The sequence below is a fragment of the Pundamilia nyererei genome, unplaced genomic scaffold, assembly GCF_000239375.1.
Source record: "Pundamilia nyererei isolate P.nyererei 1_Seehausen unplaced genomic scaffold, PunNye1.0 scaffold00083, whole genome shotgun sequence".
In the NCBI taxonomy this organism is placed as follows: Eukaryota; Metazoa; Chordata; class Actinopteri; order Cichliformes; family Cichlidae; genus Pundamilia; species Pundamilia nyererei.
Window position 1 is genome coordinate 2,335,232 of NW_005187484.1, and position 18,397 is coordinate 2,353,628.

The 18,397-nt window shown below is 41.0% G+C and overlaps 1 protein-coding gene across 1 annotated transcript in view; it reads right to left on the reverse strand.

The window, feature by feature from the left end:
- Window positions 1–18,397, reverse strand: part of LOC102214346 (calsyntenin-2) — a 326,636-nt gene that overhangs the window by 138,396 nt on the left and 169,843 nt on the right. The window contains exon 3 of the mRNA XM_013912186.1: window positions 5,873–6,068. Coding sequence (XP_013767640.1) covers window positions 5,873–6,068 — 196 coding nt within the window. The remainder of the gene's footprint in view (window positions 1–5,872; window positions 6,069–18,397) is intronic.

Consider the following 18,397-nt stretch of genomic DNA (forward strand, 5'->3'; position numbering starts at 1 on the left):
TAATGTGTTTCTCATTCACACACACACACACGCACGCACGCACGCACGCACGCACGCACACACAACAAATGACAGCCAAACTGCCATGAAACAACTGGCATGTCACAGGAAGCGCAACTTGGGTGTCCGTGTTTCGCCCAAGGACACTTTTCCATGCGGACGTGCCGGAGATCAAACTGCAAACTCTGCAGTTACTTGACAACGTGCTCTACCACATGAGCCGCCCTCAGCAGATGCATCATAATGATTTCTTTGTTAATGACATTTCTGTGTGGTTAAGTCATTCCTGCTTATGAGATGCATTTTTTTTCTCAAAAATCAGCACTGCTTGACTTTTTCATTAATGCCTGAGCTGAATCATTATTGTGTTAAATCAATTGACACAAAATGGACATTTATTACATTTATGGCTCCTTGCAACAAAGGCTGAGAACACTTCACAGCTCAGATTTGACAGAGGTCAGCCCTATAGTGTAATTTGTGTTTCATTTAAAGCTGACCTGAGCAGAAACTGCCTCAAGGAGTTTAAGGTGAATTCATTCAAGCTTTGCACTTTGCTGACAAGTGACTAATGCAGTAGCCAAGTAAAATATATCTGAGGGCAGTGGCAAGAAGAGTAATTCTGGGGAATCCTTTAAAATGGTGCTTTGACTTGAGTCATTAATGTCGTTGTTTATAAAAATGTCTGTTTCGGTGGTTTTTGACAAAGTCGTCAAATGCGTCGGAATGTAGCATTTTTATTGGCTCTGTAGGATACATGTATTCAAAGTTTGACATGGCATTTTGAAAAAGAAAGAAACATCTCATTTGTGTGCAAAAAACTCACACTGGGAGACAGATTTGTATAGCCAGAGCAGAGAGAGCATCCATTTGTGAATGCAGAGGCAGTGGAACAAAATATTCAAACACGGCAGCCTTTAACAAAGAGAGAAGGCCTGACGGAAAGAAGGACAGCGTCTGACAGCAAGCGCTGGCTGAGCTGTAGCCAGCCAGGGAAAAAAAATACTACAGGGAGAAGTAGGGCAGCAGCCAGTGGTTAGCAGAGCAGGAATATATAGAGGGTAGAAAGATGAGTTTGAACTCATCCTGTGTCACTCCTGATCCCCTCCCCTGTCCTCTTTAGCGGCTAATTTTCTTGACTGCCTTCTCTCTGTGCTGTTGATGTGTCATGTGTAATTTAAGCACAGCCTTAGGCAGAGATTCGTCTTCTTCCCTGCTAGCTTCTTTGTAAATCGGAGCAAGCAAGTGAGCAGTGCAGTGAAAGGCCAGCCTCATCCTTTGAGAGTTGCCAGCAAAAGGACAGGCCATTTAAAGTGTTCCCAAATTCATTTCCCCTTCAGCATCAGCTTGTCTGTACCAACCAAACTGATTCTACGTCACAGCAGGCAGTGAGTTATGTTGATAGAAAGTAATAGTGTGACATAACAGAATGCCTGGGAGCTTAGGAGGGATGTAAAACATTATCAACAGCGTGAAGGCAGAGACGGGAATGCAAAACAAGCACACAGAGATGAAAACAACCACACAGCTACACAGCCACCGCACAGGCATGCAAAGCAACCATTCAAAGATGCAAAACAACCACAAAGAGATACAAAACAACTACAGAGAGATGCAAAATAACCACACAAAGATGCAAAACAACCACACAAAGAAGCAAAACAACTGCAGAGATGCAAAACAACCACACAAAGATTCAATTCAATTCAATTTTATTTATATAGCGCCAAATCACAACAAAAGTCACCTCAAGGCGCTTGATAGATACAGAGAAAAACCCAACAATCATATGACCCCCTATGAGCAAGCACTTTGGCGACAGTGGTGAGGAAAAACTCCCTTTTAACAGGAAGAAACCTCCGGCAGAACCAGGCTCAGGGAGGGGCGGAGCCATCTGCTGCGACCGGTTGGGGGTGAGACCGGTTGGCTGCGACTGGTTGGGGTGAGAGAAGATCCAAAACAATCACACAAAGATACAAAAAAACACAAACACAGAGAGATGTGAAACAACTGTGCAGAGATGCAAAATAACCACACAAAGATGCAAAATAACCACACCAAGACTCAAACCAACTGCAGACATACAAAACAATCACCCAGAAATGCAAAACTATCAGACAAAGATCCAAAACAAAGACAAAGAGATGTTTGAAAATCAGGCTTTGAACGCCTTTCTGGAGTGGGTGTACACTTTTAACATCCATTTTGGTTCTTCAGTACAGTCTTATAGCCTGTATTTTGCACCTCACCATCATCCATTTTTGTCTTTTTGTGCAATGAAATTACACTAACGTTCATATTACATTGTGCTGTTTGTAGTTGTTTTTAGTGTTGTGTAGAAGGGTAGATGTGCCTCATCCTCTCGTAATCTGTCCATGACTGTAGGCTACTGGAGTCACAAATATGAGGCATATACTGGTATTTTAAATTAAAACATTTAATTTTTTTATTCATTGTTCATTAATTTCATTGAATGAATGTTAGAGCTATTCATAACAATGATCAACAATAACAGTAAATGCACCGACACAATGATAGATTTCTGTGCTGGACTGCGTTGTTGGCCGAGGTGAGAGTGGGAGCTGAGTGGAGAGACTGTGAGGAGAGATGTGCATTATACAGTGGACAAAGGGAGGTGTCTGGACTGAGAGCAATTTCAGGCAGAAGCTGCTTTCAGGAAAGCCAACAAGTGTGACAAATTGTTTTTATCAGGTCAACTCTTTAAAGTATAGTCTACCAGTATTTGGAGAGATGAAGTGGGTGTTGCTTTCAAAGCATTCTGGAATCAAGCTGAGACCAAGTGAAGGCTGGAGGAGGAAGAGCTAAAGAAATATGTTGAGTGCCATTGGACTAATATGTAATTAAAGGGTGTAAAAAATACCATGACATATTATTTTGTGCAAGAATTCTACCTTGAAACAATGTGAAAATGTGAAATGTGTTGTCGGTTGAAAATATGTCAGGTTTGCCTACATTGCAAACACAATAGCCAGACTTCTGCCAGTGCATGCAGTCTTCCCAGCTCAATCCCAGATACATTTAGTTGCAATGTATTTTTCTGCATATCTGTTCCTCTTTGGGTGTAGTTGCTGTTGTTTAAAGTAAAATTCAATTCCAACACGTGTTCTGGCAATTTACTTGCCACATACTGGCAAATAGACCAGAGCACGAGTATAAATGCTCACAAAGGTGTGAGACAGACTTAAAAAACAGATATCAAGCTTTTTTTTTTCTTCAGCTTCACTTAATATTATGTTACAAATCTCTAGCAGTGCAGTCTAAAGCCAGAATTATAATCAATGAGTCCTACATAAAGGTTATTTATTTTCTGTAATGAATATAAACACCATGTCTAGGGAGTTAGTTTTAAGTGGACTAGATATCTACTTGTAAGTTTTTACCTAATTTAATTTTTCTGAGTTCTTGTTTTTGCCCCATTTTTCTTGACATTTCAAATGTCTCTGAACTCCATATATTTCCACACTTTGCTTTTTCCCTTGTCTGCTCTAATTTGGTTTACTTATCCCCTTTAATTTTGACTGTATTTTTTTCTCTTATAACCTGCACTGTTGTGCTGGCAGGAAACGTCATTTTGTTCCAAGTAGAACGATACTTGAAAAGAAAATTTGATTTAAAAAGTTATATTTGATGCCTATTTTGTGCTCAGAAAAACAAATTTAATAAGCATGTTATTTGAGCACTTTTTCCCCTGTGCTTTGCCTCAGACTGCATACAGTCTTGCCCTGACTTCTAGCTGGAGGTTGTTGGCGCTGTAGGCAGTCTGAGAGGGAGACTGCAGGCGACGCCATCTTCTTTGCAGTTAATAGCCTCCTAAAAATGACGCAAGCACCGAGCATCAATCAGATGTGTAAAGAGGGATGCACTCAGTGGTGAAGATGCAAACAATCGTCTATCATGAGGAATCAGGTCACAGTCAAGAAAAACAAGCAGGTTCTTTTGTAGATTTGGTGCAGCTTTGTTTTTTTAAATATATATTTTCATAGTTTAAACAAGCTGCACAAACACAACTCCACGCACTGTTTACCACACACACATAAACTGGTGTTAAAAAGGAACATACGGTGAGGATGATCAGGCTGAGTACATGATGAAGAAGCAGAGAGACAGAATCTAACATCAAATGTATTCCCTTAACACCAAGTCTATCAATCTCATTCATGAACTTGAGTTTTTGAGACATCTACATCACCCCTAAAAGAAACATGTAGCACCATACATTTTAAAATAATGAATCCCGAGACAGTATCATTTTATTTTCTCAAGGTACTTTTTCTTTAATTTTATAACTGATATACAACCCATGGACTTTTGATGATTAGCAATGACAGTGGCCTCATAAATATAACTACATAATGCTCTTGTAATGATAGCTGCATTGGCATCATTGAAGTATTTTGCTTACTTGACTCATTCTGTAAAAGAAATCATTTTCAGGTCTGAATCTGGTGCTGTAGTGTGGGTAAAACAAAACAAAACTTCACAGAACGAGGCTTTGGGGCTGTTCACTTCAATGATCACACAAGTTTGAGTCCCATATTTTAGATTTTATTTTTGTTCCAAAGAGCTTTTTAATTGGTCTTTTAGTGGCTGTTTACTTTCATACACTAATTGGATTTTTTTATGCAACAAAAATGGGCTATTTGATTAGGCTTAGGCGGTCACAGTTTGGGTCACAATCTAAAGTGCAATTTAAAAAGCGTATATCAGCTTTTACATTAACACCTTTTCACTGAAAGACTCGATGTCTTCTACATAGTCTGTGATGCTCTCTTTTTTTTCATTACTAATTACAATGAATAATAACACCCCACTGAAGAAGGGGGGCGGGCTGCTTTACTGATGCATAAAAGACACAAGTCATAGAACATATTTACTAAGCTGATGCCCCTAAACCATCTGGTAAATTTACAAAATACACATTCAAATAAACTTAAACTGCAATAATTTTCTAGAATACTTGATTAAATAGAACCAAACATATGTAAATAACTGTCTTTCTGTGTATATGGGCCTCAAGACATGAAGGTACAGAGCTGTATCCATCTTGCTGAAGGGCAGAGCTGCTACTGACATAAGCTGCAGAGGTGCTCCTTAGCATTTTGAGAATAAAGTAGGAACTTACTGCCGATAGTCTCATTTTTGGACCATCCAAAACATGTGGACGCACATTTCAGTTGTCACACACACACACACAGACACACATACAAACATATATATATACATACATACAGTGGCACCCCGACTTATGGAATTAATTCGTTCCAGAGGGTCTTTCGTAAGTCAAAATTTTCGTAAGTCGAAGCCCCTTTTTCCATTGCTTTTTGAGTGAGGCAATACTGGCTGAAGACTAAGTTCTTGGTGCAGGAGGAGGTGGCGGAGGTTGAAGAAAGCATACGTGTACATGTATATAACATTATGGAATTTAATTTAATTTTTTTTTTCTATTTTATCTATTTTGTTATGCGAGAATTTTGCCATACCACGAGCAGAAATATTATGTGCCTTAATAACTTTTTCGTTAAATGGGGTCTTCGTAAGCCAGGGTTCCACTGTATATATATATTCACAGTTATATAAAGCCGACTAGTTGTCTTCGTTAGTCTTTCCAAAGCTCCACCGTCCTCTAGGATAGCTGATAATGTGAGTTTAGACATTGTCTTCATGAATAATTCATTCTTTTCTACTTTGTAGCCTTACACAATGTAGCCCAAGCACTTGACATGCATTATTAACTCGGGTTTTGTTTATTTAATTGTCTAGGCCTTGCAGTTGGTGGTATTTTCGTGTCAGTGCATTCTGTCCACCTTCGCAAAGCCTGCTTTATTCAAACCCCATTGTCTGTTTTACTCACTTGTGGGACTTCTTGCCCTCGATGCCCCCAGGGCCCGACCCGCAGTCATGAGCTTGAATGATGAAGGTGTATTCCTTCTGTAACTCGCAGTCCACCAGGCCCCGTGCCCTCAGCTGGCCCTCACCGGACGTACCGTTCAGCACCACTGCCTCGAACGGTGCGTCCAGCCCGTGTATGTTGAATGCACAGATCTCTCCTAGAGAGCAGGGTGGTAGAGAAGAGAGAAGGAAAAGGAAAGATGAGGTCAGATTTAATCAGTGTCTGTCACACAGAAACCAGCTAGACAGAATTCTGTGTGTAAATTAAGCAAACAAAAAGCTTTTTTGGGGAGAGGAAGTTCAAGAAAAAAGTTTGCCTTTACTAGATGCCTGAAATGTTCTTTTCCATCATGCAAACCCACCAGAGAGCACCTGACTGGTCCCAGATTCAGTCTGCAGCGTGACATGACCCTAAACTTCAGAAAGAGCCCCGCTACAGATGGCCGACCCCCACAGAGCCTTGATATTGACATTATGAAGCCAGTGTGTGGCAGGTTCTCCAAGATGCTTGGAACAACCTACCTGCCAACTAACTCATTTTCACAATCAGATTACTCTAACATTGTAGGAAAGAAATGCTGACTTAATTTAACATTTATGGATGTTCCTGTGGGTCCAACTCTTAATTGTATTGCACAGAAGAAACACATGCTTTCTGGGAATATTGCTGAGCTATTTATTTCCACCAGCAGCCACTGTAAGAGATATTGTTGCGATATTCATATCTGCTCTGTGCTGCTCTTTGTCCCTATCTGCAGTGGAGGAGAAATAACAGTTGTAACTGTTTCACACATGCTCTCAGCATCATCCTTGAGAAAGATACCAGTGCAGAGAATACATACGTGGTGACATACTGGAAAAAATAATAAAAATGTAAAGCAAGCAGATTACTAAAACCTCATGATTTTCATTTGGGAATTATATAAAAAAAGGTCTAGCCCACTCCTGCCTGAGAAAGTTCATGAATAAAGTTAAAATGCTCTACACTAACAATCACAGGCTCATTTGTAAGACTCTACACTCTCTTAATTTAGAAATTTAGCAAAGTTTAAACCCGTTATGTTATTTTCAACTCTATATTTGGATTCTTGATCTCTAGTAGAGTTTATACAGATTTATAGTTAATAAAAATACAGATTTATTTTATATTGCTTGTTCCGCTCTCTATTCAGTCACAGTCTGAAACAAGCTTAGGCTTCTTTCTCTTTAAGCCAACTTACTTGTGATTGGCTGTCCCCCTTAAACAAAAAGAACCATACAACTGACACTGAACATACACTCCACAGAAAAAAGCTCCAGTCAGATAGCAGATTCAAACCCAAGACCTACTTGCTGTGAAACAACAAGAAGTTTGTGGTATCTAGATGACTTAGACCTCAGAGGGTTAAGTAACATACCTGTCCTTAAACAGAAGACAGAAAGTGCTTTAGGACTGCGTTTTACAGGTTCCTTTGTGTTGTACAGCAATATTCCTGATGTAGCTTTGTTACGTTTTCTTAATATTGTAAGTGTTGCTCAAATGATTTGAGAACGTTATTTAAAGTGTAAGAAGTACAGTTAATTCCATGGTAAGGTTTAACACCTCGCTTAAAAGAAATTCTTTAATTTAAACTTTATTTGATCTAAAGTGTATTGTGGCTGAATAAAAGCTGGACAAAACAAACCCTAACGTTTACTTCTTGGTCACCTTGGGTTATTCCTATTGCTCCTTCACAGGTGCACAATGAAACATACACAAAGCAAAAAGCATCAGAAAGTCACACTGGAGCATTTATAAATAGATCAAACTCGCAATCCCGCCAATGCCCCTTCGTACTTAGTGTCTAATTGCTCTTGTGAGAAACACCAAGGACATTCCCACCGTTTCTCCACCCAACATGGAGCCATTCTTAGTAGTGCACCCAAAAGCAACATTAAGCACAATTGAGTTACACAGAGGCTCAAGCAAAACTAAAACAGCTCAAAGTCACCCTTGTAGCGAGATATAGAGCAAGAAAATCCATTTAAATCCAGAGTGAGCAGCTGACATGAGCAAAACAAAAGAGGCGAGAGAAGGCTGACATTTATTAGCAGGAGCGTATAAAGAAGCAGTCCATTTGTGGGGTCGGAACGCTTTCTTTTTCTTCTTAACTTCTGAAGTTAATTCTGAACTGACATCCTCTTGTGCTTCCACTGGTGGGATTTCAGGAAATCACTTAACGTGCTGGTCTCACACTCTGACCTGTGACGGCTAATTGCGCTGATATCACTTAAACTAACAGCGAGGACTAAATTGGATTCCCAAGCAGCTTTGTGTGCACATTGCTCCTGGCAAATTCTGATAAGAGCAACTTTATTTTCTGCCCCCCTTCATCCTGCTTCTGTCATAATCCCCGCCACCTCACCCCGCCCACACCCAACTCTCCTGCCCCCTCCCTTCCCATTAGGGGCAGGGGCTCTGAGATGACAATTTGCCTGCAGACAAGCTATAGGCGAAGAAAGATGAAGAAAGAGCAGACGGAGGGAAAAAAGAGGGCAGAAAGTAAGAGAATTGAAAGGGTTGGGAGGTGTCAACATAGTTTGGTTACTGTAAAGCACCCCCCCCCCCCTTCCCTTTTCTGTATTGTCTGAACAGTGACTTATCAGACTTAAATGGGCCCCCATGTCATGGAGAAGCACGGCTTGCCGGCAAGAGAAAAATCATAAAATGGCACCGAGCAAACGGTGTGAGACGGCGAGTGACAGAAGATGCAACAGTCTTGACGTGAGGCTTCTCTCGACAGTGCGCCACCACCACACAAAACAGGAAAATGGAAAATCCATCACTGCTGGAGCGAGAAATAAATCCAATACACACAGGCAAGTGCAGAAGCTTCCCATCAGGGCGAATATGCTGAAGATATGCTGATGGTGCGCACGCCCACCGTCGAGGCTGGGTGGCCCGACGTGCTCCATCGTGATTTAATTGTAGCTGAAGGGGAGAGGCAGGGAGAAGGGTCAAGGTGACCGCAGGAGGTGTGTGTGTGTGGGAGCGGGTGGAGTGGGGTGGGGGGCTCCCTCTCTTAAGTCTCAAAAGAACACTGTGAGTGGTTCCAGCTGCCAACAGACCTGTCATTTTTTTGCCATTCTTTTCCTTTCTATCTATCACTTCACTCCAGACCTGATAAGTGTTTTGCCACCTACAAGCGAGGCAAAGATGAGCGGTGGAGCGGGATGGGGGAGAGGGGACGAGGTGGAAGAGCACTGGCCCCCGGAGGCAGGTGAGGAACAGATGTTGGGCGGATGGAACTTGGCAGAGGCATAGCGGTCCCAAACGCTAATTACTGCGCTAAACTGTTAGCTAAATATGCATCTCGGTGTCACATTAGACTTTTAAGAGGGAGATTTACGATCAGAAGGAACTCTGTCTTCTTGAAGGGGGGTGAGGTGGGGGACATTTAAAACTAATGGATGCAAACTAATGGATAGTGTGAGTGCAGTGCTGTTTCTTTATTAGTTTATTTTCTGGCTAATCACCACTGTTTAGCATAATAAATTGCTTTTATGATCTTCAGCACTCCATATAGTAGGCCTGCAGCATTTTTAATCACTATATGCTTTTATGCTTTACACACTGTAAAACTTTGAAACTAACTTACTCGACTATTCCTGATTTGCCCCCCTCTTCTTTGCTACCTCATTCTCTGCTGCTGTGATTACTGCGTTTCCCCTTGGACATCATTACATTTTCATTTAATCAACTCTGAATTAAGGGTTGTCTATTAGTTAGTAGAAAGTGCACTCTGGACCTAAGCTGCTGTCCTGTTGGTGTCAGAAGTCATCCAGTGCTCAAACACCTCAAGGGAATCTGGCACCGGTCCACTCTGCACTATCTTAGAGGACGGAGAGCTCATTATCACTGAAGGCAGAGCTGCTTTACCGGCAATATTGGCTCGTGTTTGCAGAGCTGGAGGAGTGTGACAAAATATCAGGGGCCTCGACGCCTTGGGGCCCCAAGTTATTATCAAAGCTGACAAAGCATTCTTGATGAGCTGCCTGTATCTTAATATATACACAAGCCGAAAAGGTGCTTTCGCTCACGAGTGCAGAGATATGCGCGGCAGCTGTTTACCGAGCATTTGAGCGAGGAGTAAAAGTGGAGATATCAGGCGAGGAAGCAGTCACACTGCTGAGAGGAAGACGAGGAAGAGAAAGATATAGAGATAGATGAAAGGAGGAACTGAGAAGGATGGGAACATGGCCACTGCTGCCTTAGGGCAGCTCCGATTTCCCTACTGGAGAATGACCAAAGCACAGGCATGAGTACACACACGTTCACTCAAACAGTGCCAGCTCGGCGGCTCTAATCAGAGCCGACATGCCTTTCATCCTCCTACTGTTGGAACAAACACCAGATAGACAGCAAGTAAATCAGATTTCTGGATCTCATACTGCTACCGAGCACATTCTGGAAGAGGAATCATTTCGCTGGCACTGAAATGTTTGCGTTCACTTAATATTTCCCCTTGTTGCTGTTAGTAAACCGGCCCTGTTTGCAGAAGAGTTGCTGTGTTTTATGAGGTTTACACAGTTGTCATGATTTCAGCTTCTTTTCCAATTCTGACGTGGGATCAAATTATCTGGTGTATTAGTCACCTCTGCAACCTACTAATTCTCCTGCTTACTTCAGCCCCCACCCTGAAAAAAAAAATGCAATCAACACACCCACAAGCACACACCCCGGCCCCTCTCAGCTGCAGTGCAGAGATAGAGCACGAGCCTCATAACTCTGCAGAGGGACGAAATTGAAAATGCTGTAATTATGCTCTTCATGAAATTAGCTAGCAGAGGAAAAAAAACACAATTGAGAAGCTGTCCATTTCTGAGATAAGGATTAATACTAATCAAGTCCACATGTTCTGACTGCGGTGCATGAAAACTGAAGTGGTGTTTCTGTACAGTGAGCGCCTCTGAGTGTTTGTCGGAACGGGGATTTTTAATTAAACTACAGCTTTCTCAACAGGGGTTTAAAGCGGGGAGGAAGTGGGCTTGTGTGTGTTCGACTGTTGCAGAAGGGGTGCGAGTTGATTTGCTCGACCTCGTGGGTGCCACCCCCACTGCCACCTCCCTTCTCTCCTCTCCTCTCTGTTAATTACATTAAAGGCCCGTCACACAGTGTTAATGACATCCCACTGTCTTCACCCACCGTGTGTGTGTGTGTGTCTGTGAATGTGTGTGTAGGCATGTGTGAGAGAGTGAACAGTGGAGCATTGAACCTTCTACACTCAGACACTCACGTCAAGGAAGCAATGGGTGCCCCCCCTGAAATCAGCTCATGCTGTTGTTGTTCATAAGCATGTAGACGGTATGTATCTGCACTATCCCTGCTCCTGATGTGCAGAACAGCGTTCTGTATTAGTACAGTGAACACAGAAAACTGCACGGTGGGCTGCCCGTGACCTTTCCAGTAAGTGCAATCTGCCAACCAAAGCAAGCATGTAGCTTCCAAAGATTACAGCTCACTCATCAAAGTCTACATCCACTCACAGGTCCAGGCTTCTCATCACAGGTACGTGGGAATTTCCTTTTCTGCACGGTGATTCAATTGGTGGGTGTAGTTTGGTAGGAAGAAAAAGGAAATACTGTACATGAAAAAGTGTTTTTTTTTTTTAAGGAACTGGGTCATCATTTCAAACAGCACAACCTACACCAAGAAAATCTAGGTTAAGTACAATAGGTCAAATTAAAGTGCAAACTGGATTTAGTAGTGAATGTGGAAAACACTAAGCCTTGAACCTTTGTAGAACCTACGATGTTATCCACCTAAACGGCTGAAGTCGCTGTCAGCATTTATGCTCATGCTTGTGCAGTATGTGTTAATTACCGTGTGGTTGCTTCTCAACCCTGGCCCCCTGCTCTTGGTTGTAGTCAGTTTTCTTTCAGCACATTTGTCCCTCTGGTCCTTCTTTGTACATTCGAACACATCCGTTCTGATAGCTTCTGCATTGTCCCTCCAGGAATTTACTGACATTTGTGATTGATGCTATGATTATTATTGTTTATATTAAGATGATGATGATTCTCTCAGTGATAAATTCAAATTCTTGACATGTAGTTGCATATGTAGGGAGCTGCACATCACGTTTCGCATTGGTTACAGTTTAAGTTTTCAGTGGGGTTTGTGGTTAAGGAGTACATTTCCCGCTGAAGCATAAATCCCCAGTAAGCTGTGATCCAGCAGGAGAATCAACAGTCAGATTTGGTGTGACATGAAATGCATTGTGCATGAGATATATGCACCATGCGTATGGAATTTGTGGCTCATGTGAACAAATCAGATATAAGATCCCTTGAAAAATTATATAAATGAAATTATATTATATAAATGTTTTGGATACTTACTAAAACAATATATGAAAGTAATGAGAAAGTGGCCACTTTCATGAGTAAATCATATAAGCCTTATGATTCACTATATGAAGTAGGCCACATCTTATGCAAGTTTTTTCTATTTCTTTTCCAAATGGGCAGTCACCAGCAATGTAGGCTGCCTGCTCAACCAGGAGAGATATGACTGCATTTGAACCCAAACTCGGAGCGTTTCAAAAATATAACCAAGTAGTTTCAAGTGCCTGAACCCAACAAGCGAGTGAATTCAGAAAGTAAGTGACAATGACACAAATCCGTGAGTGTAAATGAAGTGTAAAACACAAATCACAAACACACAAATGACAGTTTCTTCACTGACAAACTTGTGACTCTCCCCAAGCTTGCACCACTCCTCCAATTTTATAATTCAGTTCTTTCACAGAGAACAGCTTCCTCTCCTCTACAACAAGCCACCAAAGCCAAAGGATCTAGTCATATCTCATATCTTTGACAGAACAGCAATATTTGATGCCCTGCAATAAGAACTTATTGGTATCACTTTATCTTTAGGTTATGGGTAGAGTAAAATCACTGTTTAATGCTTTATGAGTTTCCTCTGCATACTTCACAGTCCCTCCCTGCCTAGTGCACATATGAATTAAATTAACTGAGCTCGTCACACAAGCTTTGGGTTTTAATGTAGTGCTCTTCAAACACAAGCCAAAATTACCTTAGTTACTTCATCAGTGTAATACTTTATAGAGTTTTTGGACTACCCCAACACTGAGAAGAACTTTCTATGATAAATGCACAGATTTAGATGTTTAGAAGTGGGTAAAAACCCTAACCCTCTAGAAGCGTCTAAAAGTGCTGTAGAAGTATCGCAGTATGAGTCCGGTTAGGTCAGATTTTTGGGTGAATCAGCATGGGGTTTTCGGTTTCATCTCTCCAGGCATTTCATTGGACAGCACCAAAAAATTTTAATAACTCAAGGCTACTTTGTCATAGCAGCTTCAAAGGTCTGTTAGCGCTGCCAAGTGTGTGCAATGACACACACCCACCTCGCCTTATATGTCAGTAAAGTTAATCACAAACCCCAGGGGGCAACGTGTCAATTACTTCAACTTGGAGCAGGGCCAAAGCACTGCCGTGCAGGAGTCAAGCCATCAATAACAGACTGGCATCCGATGCAGCACCAGCTAAATCATTACAGTAAACACAAACACTTCACTTTAATCAGCTGGCAGCTTACATCCACCCACAGAATATTCACTGCTTTCAGTCAGTGACGGCCAGGAAAGGTGAAATTTCCCGACAGTGATCTAAAAACTGACATTGGGCAATTTTTTGAAAAAACAACTTTATTCTATTTCCTGTTGCTGATTTAAGGCATGGCTCACATTGGAAACTGTATCCACCAAGTGCTAATTGAGGGGAAAAAAACATAATGCCATAAAATGAATCAATATAAGGTTTAATTAAGATCAATTCCAGTATTTTGTGTCATAGAATGACTTTGTAAGGCCTTTCTACATGTAAAACGCAAGTTCTTTGACACAACTCTTTCCTCTACGCTGAATACTGAAATATGATTGGCCTTCCAAAAACGGTGAGAGGAGGTAAAAAACCACAAAAGCAACCAAAGAGAAAAAACCCGCTAAACATTAACAAAACAAAGCCAAGGCAATCACATTAAACACAAAGAGAAATCAATAGTTTCTATTTTCCAATTCTGTTCATGGAAATGCCCTCGAGGGAGAGCATGTGTCCTTGTCTGAGCAAGGCCAGTTAAAGTTCAATGTGTTCAAATATCCGTATCAGAGTTTATGACCCCCATTAATGCCTCAGAGGATGTTCTCTCCACAGTCGAGCAACATGATGAAGCAAAGACCATCACATCGCTGACACTCTCTTTGATCATGGATAGAGTTTATTAGATCTAAGGTCAGCAAAGCCAAACAAAATCAAAGAACAACCACACAATAGAATATTTAGAGTACATGCAAACCTGATTACGTGCCAAGTTTTCTTCACAGCAGAAATGCAACCGAGCCCACAAACGTTTTTCATGTGTTTTTTAATACAACGCAACAACACCCTGGCTTTGTTTCGACGTTTACAGTATTTCAGTTTTATTTGTTTTTCACCAGTGTAGCATGCAGTGCTTTATTGAGCTTTATAGGCCCGAAATTAATGTCAGAATGATCCACTAAGGCTCAGGCAGGGATTATGAGAAGCTCGTTTCAGATATCAGTTTAACTCTCGCACTAACTGGATTATTGATGCATCTAAGCCATTTGCACTGTTCAGCTTTTCATTTTACTAAACTAAGAGAACAGTTAGCCAGTCCTGTTGCCTGGAAGGCTCTGCTTACATTTCTGTTTGCTATCTTTCTTCTGATTGGATGCCCACAGCAAACAGAAGGATTTAATTACATTCTGGCTTCACTTACACAAGCATAAAGAACAGTTGGTGACCCCTTGGCAACCTCCAGTCACTATTCCCTGATTCCACAACTGATTGCTACCAGAGGGTTACTGACCTTAATTAAAACAATAATTAAAAAATAATAACTTTACAAATGTAATCAGTTCAGAGATACAAAGAAGGTTTTTATGAGTCCTTCTGGTTAATTTTTATATACCAGTCATGTCTGCATGAGTACAAGAGAACGGTGAGTAACAAAAACAGATGACCCTCAGCAATTTGAAACACGAGAACAGAAACGCATGCACACAAACACACAGATGAGGATCTGTGCCATCCCATCCCTTTAGTAGTCATCTAATGTGATGGCTGTGGCTCACTTGGTAGAGCAGGCTGTCTACTAATTGAGAGGTTGGTGGTTCCATCTCTGAATGCTCCAGTCAAAGTATCCTTGGGCAAGATACTGAACCCAGATGTTCATCGGAGTGTGAATCAATAGATAGAAAGCACTTAGATGTAGAAAAGTAAATGTGTGTGTGTGTGTGAAAAAGACATGTCGTGTAAGGTAGATTAAGTTGTGCATTAAATAAGAACCTGACAATTTACCTCTGCAAATGTTGTCTCACAGCAGCGTCCACATAGTGTTCGATTAACAGAAATATATGGCAATAAGAGGTATGCATTTTATTGATTTTTACTGCTAAAAAGGTTTTCTATATAGCAAACTTTAAAGTGGGTAAAGTAATCGTATGTTATGAGGAAAACAAGGCTTTTCAAAGACACAACTTGAGATACAAAGTCACACAAAAACTTCCACTGGGAAAATCCATTTATATGTATCTATTTCTGTCGGCATCAGCTTCATTGTTTTACAACAAAAACAGGGATTTAAACTTTTTTATACATTCGAATGAAAGATTTTATAGTGTCAGAAGTTCATGTTTATATCATAATAATAAGCTGAAATGAACCCGAATCAGAGAATGACCACTGCAGGGATCACCTGGCATTTTAATGCATCTGTTCATTTTAAAGCCATTCCAAATATTATTTCCAAGCTTACCAAAAGGCATCACCCACTGCCCTCCAGAGAGCCCAGAGGAAGATTAAAAAGTCCCAGTTCCAAAAATAACTACTCTGACTCTCCATTATGTCACTCCACTCTGCCCAAATACAGGCTGAAATCCTGCCATCGAGCTATCGATCATCTCGTCGTGTACCGACGGCTCCGGCAGTCAGGCCCAGCTGTTCACCATCATCACCACTGAGTGTTATAGGCTCCGGTCCAACCACACAATGGATGTGGCTCCACTCAGCTTTCCTTACTCTGCCCGTGATTTAACGAAAGCTGGACCAAAGCCAACAAGGCATAAGGCTTCGACCGGCACATTTGGGGCTGAAATGAGGCAGGAACCAAAAGTCTGGATGTTTGTAAATGCTACAGAGAATTGGTTTATCAGAAAATCAGTTGCGATATCGTTTATGGCAGAGGCATCGTGTCCCAACTGACCAAAACACAAAATGTATTCTAATCTTGTTTATGCTCTATTAGGGAATTTGAGAGGGAAACCAGATGAAAATATTGATGCTGCTGCCCATATCTCTGGTGTATTTTATATGTAAATTGCCATCAGTTGCATCATCCTGTTTAAAAGCTCCCGCAGCCAAAGGGTCCACGAGGCAGGAACATATCTTCTTTTAGTGCATTCTGTGGTAATGACTGTGTTAGGCTGTGTTAGCGAGCGGGAATGGAGTGCAGGACGGACGACTTGCTGTGGAACGCTGACGACTATGAAACGCAGCGGGCTCACATGACACGTCCACCATCGCTGCTGGCAGTGTTTACCTTTGGGGGGGAAGTGTACAGTGTGTCTGATAACAGCTGCAGAGAAAATGTTGTTACTGTGTTGGTGTGACGTCCCTGGAGAAAACTCCTAGAAGATTATTTTTATACTTGTGCCTCGGAGATCTACAAAAGGCACCACAATCTTGGCATTTACATCAAACAGCAAGACAGATGTGACAGATGAGCTATTCTGACAGCTACAGTAGAGACATGATTTCTGCTTTTCCAGCGTTCACAACACTTGAATGCCCTCTTTAAAGCCTCTGTTTCATTTCATTAAAGCACAGTGCTTTTGAGACCAGATTGGCTCTTCCCACACATGGATGTGGCTACGCTTCCCCCTGTGCTAACAGTCCATTTCAAATACCACTGTGTACATGATAAGTTGTGTAAAGATGCAAAACGGCAACAAAGACAACAAGTAAAACAACCCAAACACACACCTACATTTCCTATAATGCAACTTAGTAACTTACATTAGACGCTGATTTCCTGGCAAATGTTTCACATGATTTTTTAAACCACACACACAGAGCTCAGAAAAATGGCAGAAATCATTCCAGCCCCCCTCCAAGCACTAAATATCTGAGAAATGGTTTATAACTATAATAAATTTCATCACTGTAGACAGTGTGTTCACACATGGAAATTATAGCTCTCCTCACTGTGATTCATTAGTTTTCTATACACCAGTCCTGACTTTAGACTACTCTTTTCCACTTCTAATGTGCTGTTATATGCTTCTTTAATACTTATGTAGTGGCTATAGAAGCTAACAAGGAAGCAGTCTTTGCATCAATGCCAAAACAGCTAAATAGGCTAATTTATAACTTTAGCCTGCCAATAATGTCAACTAATTTTGGGCTTGATCGGGTGAACCCTCCCTTAGTTGCACTGCAATCGGCGTAGGCTGCTGGGGGGGGGCCATGTTGCACTGAACATTTCTTTTTCACTCACTGTGTGTTTACACACAACTCTGCAGTTAATAAGTAGTAGTTAATCTCCAGTTCTCTTCCACAGCCGCACCTCCCTAAAGCCTGGTACTGCTAGATGTATCTTCCTGTTGGAAGGGAGTTTTTTCTTCCCACTGTTGCCAAGTGCTTGTTCATTGTAGGGCCTTAACCTTACATTATAAAGAACCTTGAGTTCTTGATATTTTTGTGGTTTGGTGCTATATAAATGAAGTGGCACTGAACTGAATATTTTTAAACACATTTTGGCTTATTGTGCTAGAATGAATGCTGTGTGAGTTGAATGTTGTATTATGGTTTAATGTCTTCACTTTCAAATGATTAACGAGGAAATTATGCAGGGGCAGGGATAAGATAATAATAAATAAGAATATTTTCTTCTTCCTGCTCCTTTTCACACATGGTTGTAGTGATTTTTGATAGCAAGTGTGGTTGGTTTGTTTGAATTGTTGTACCAAGTGTGAAATAAATAAATAAATGAAATGAAATGCTCCAATATTAACTGGATATATACCAAACAAGTATCTTTCATTTGACCTGATTCCATTTAATTTTAATGTTTTACATTTTTCATATGCAGCAACATTATATGTAAAATTTACCTGGAATTAAATTAGTTAAAGTGAGCAGTTTGGGAATAGTTGCTTCCTCCCTCCGTCCTGAAAAGTTACCCACTGGGAAACTCTAAAACTCAGCTCTTAGCTCAGCTTTTCAGAAGCTTCAGTTTAAATATTTCCAGCAGTTAAACCTTTCAAAGAAACTCTAGTAAAAGTATGATATATTTCTATTTTCCCTAAACACAAAGTAATCGTTCCAAGAGGCAAAATATTACCTGAGCTCTCATTGGAGAGAAGTTTGCATTTGCAAAAGCTGTGAAAAATGACTTTTTCCACCAAGGTCTGCTGGCACCAGTGGG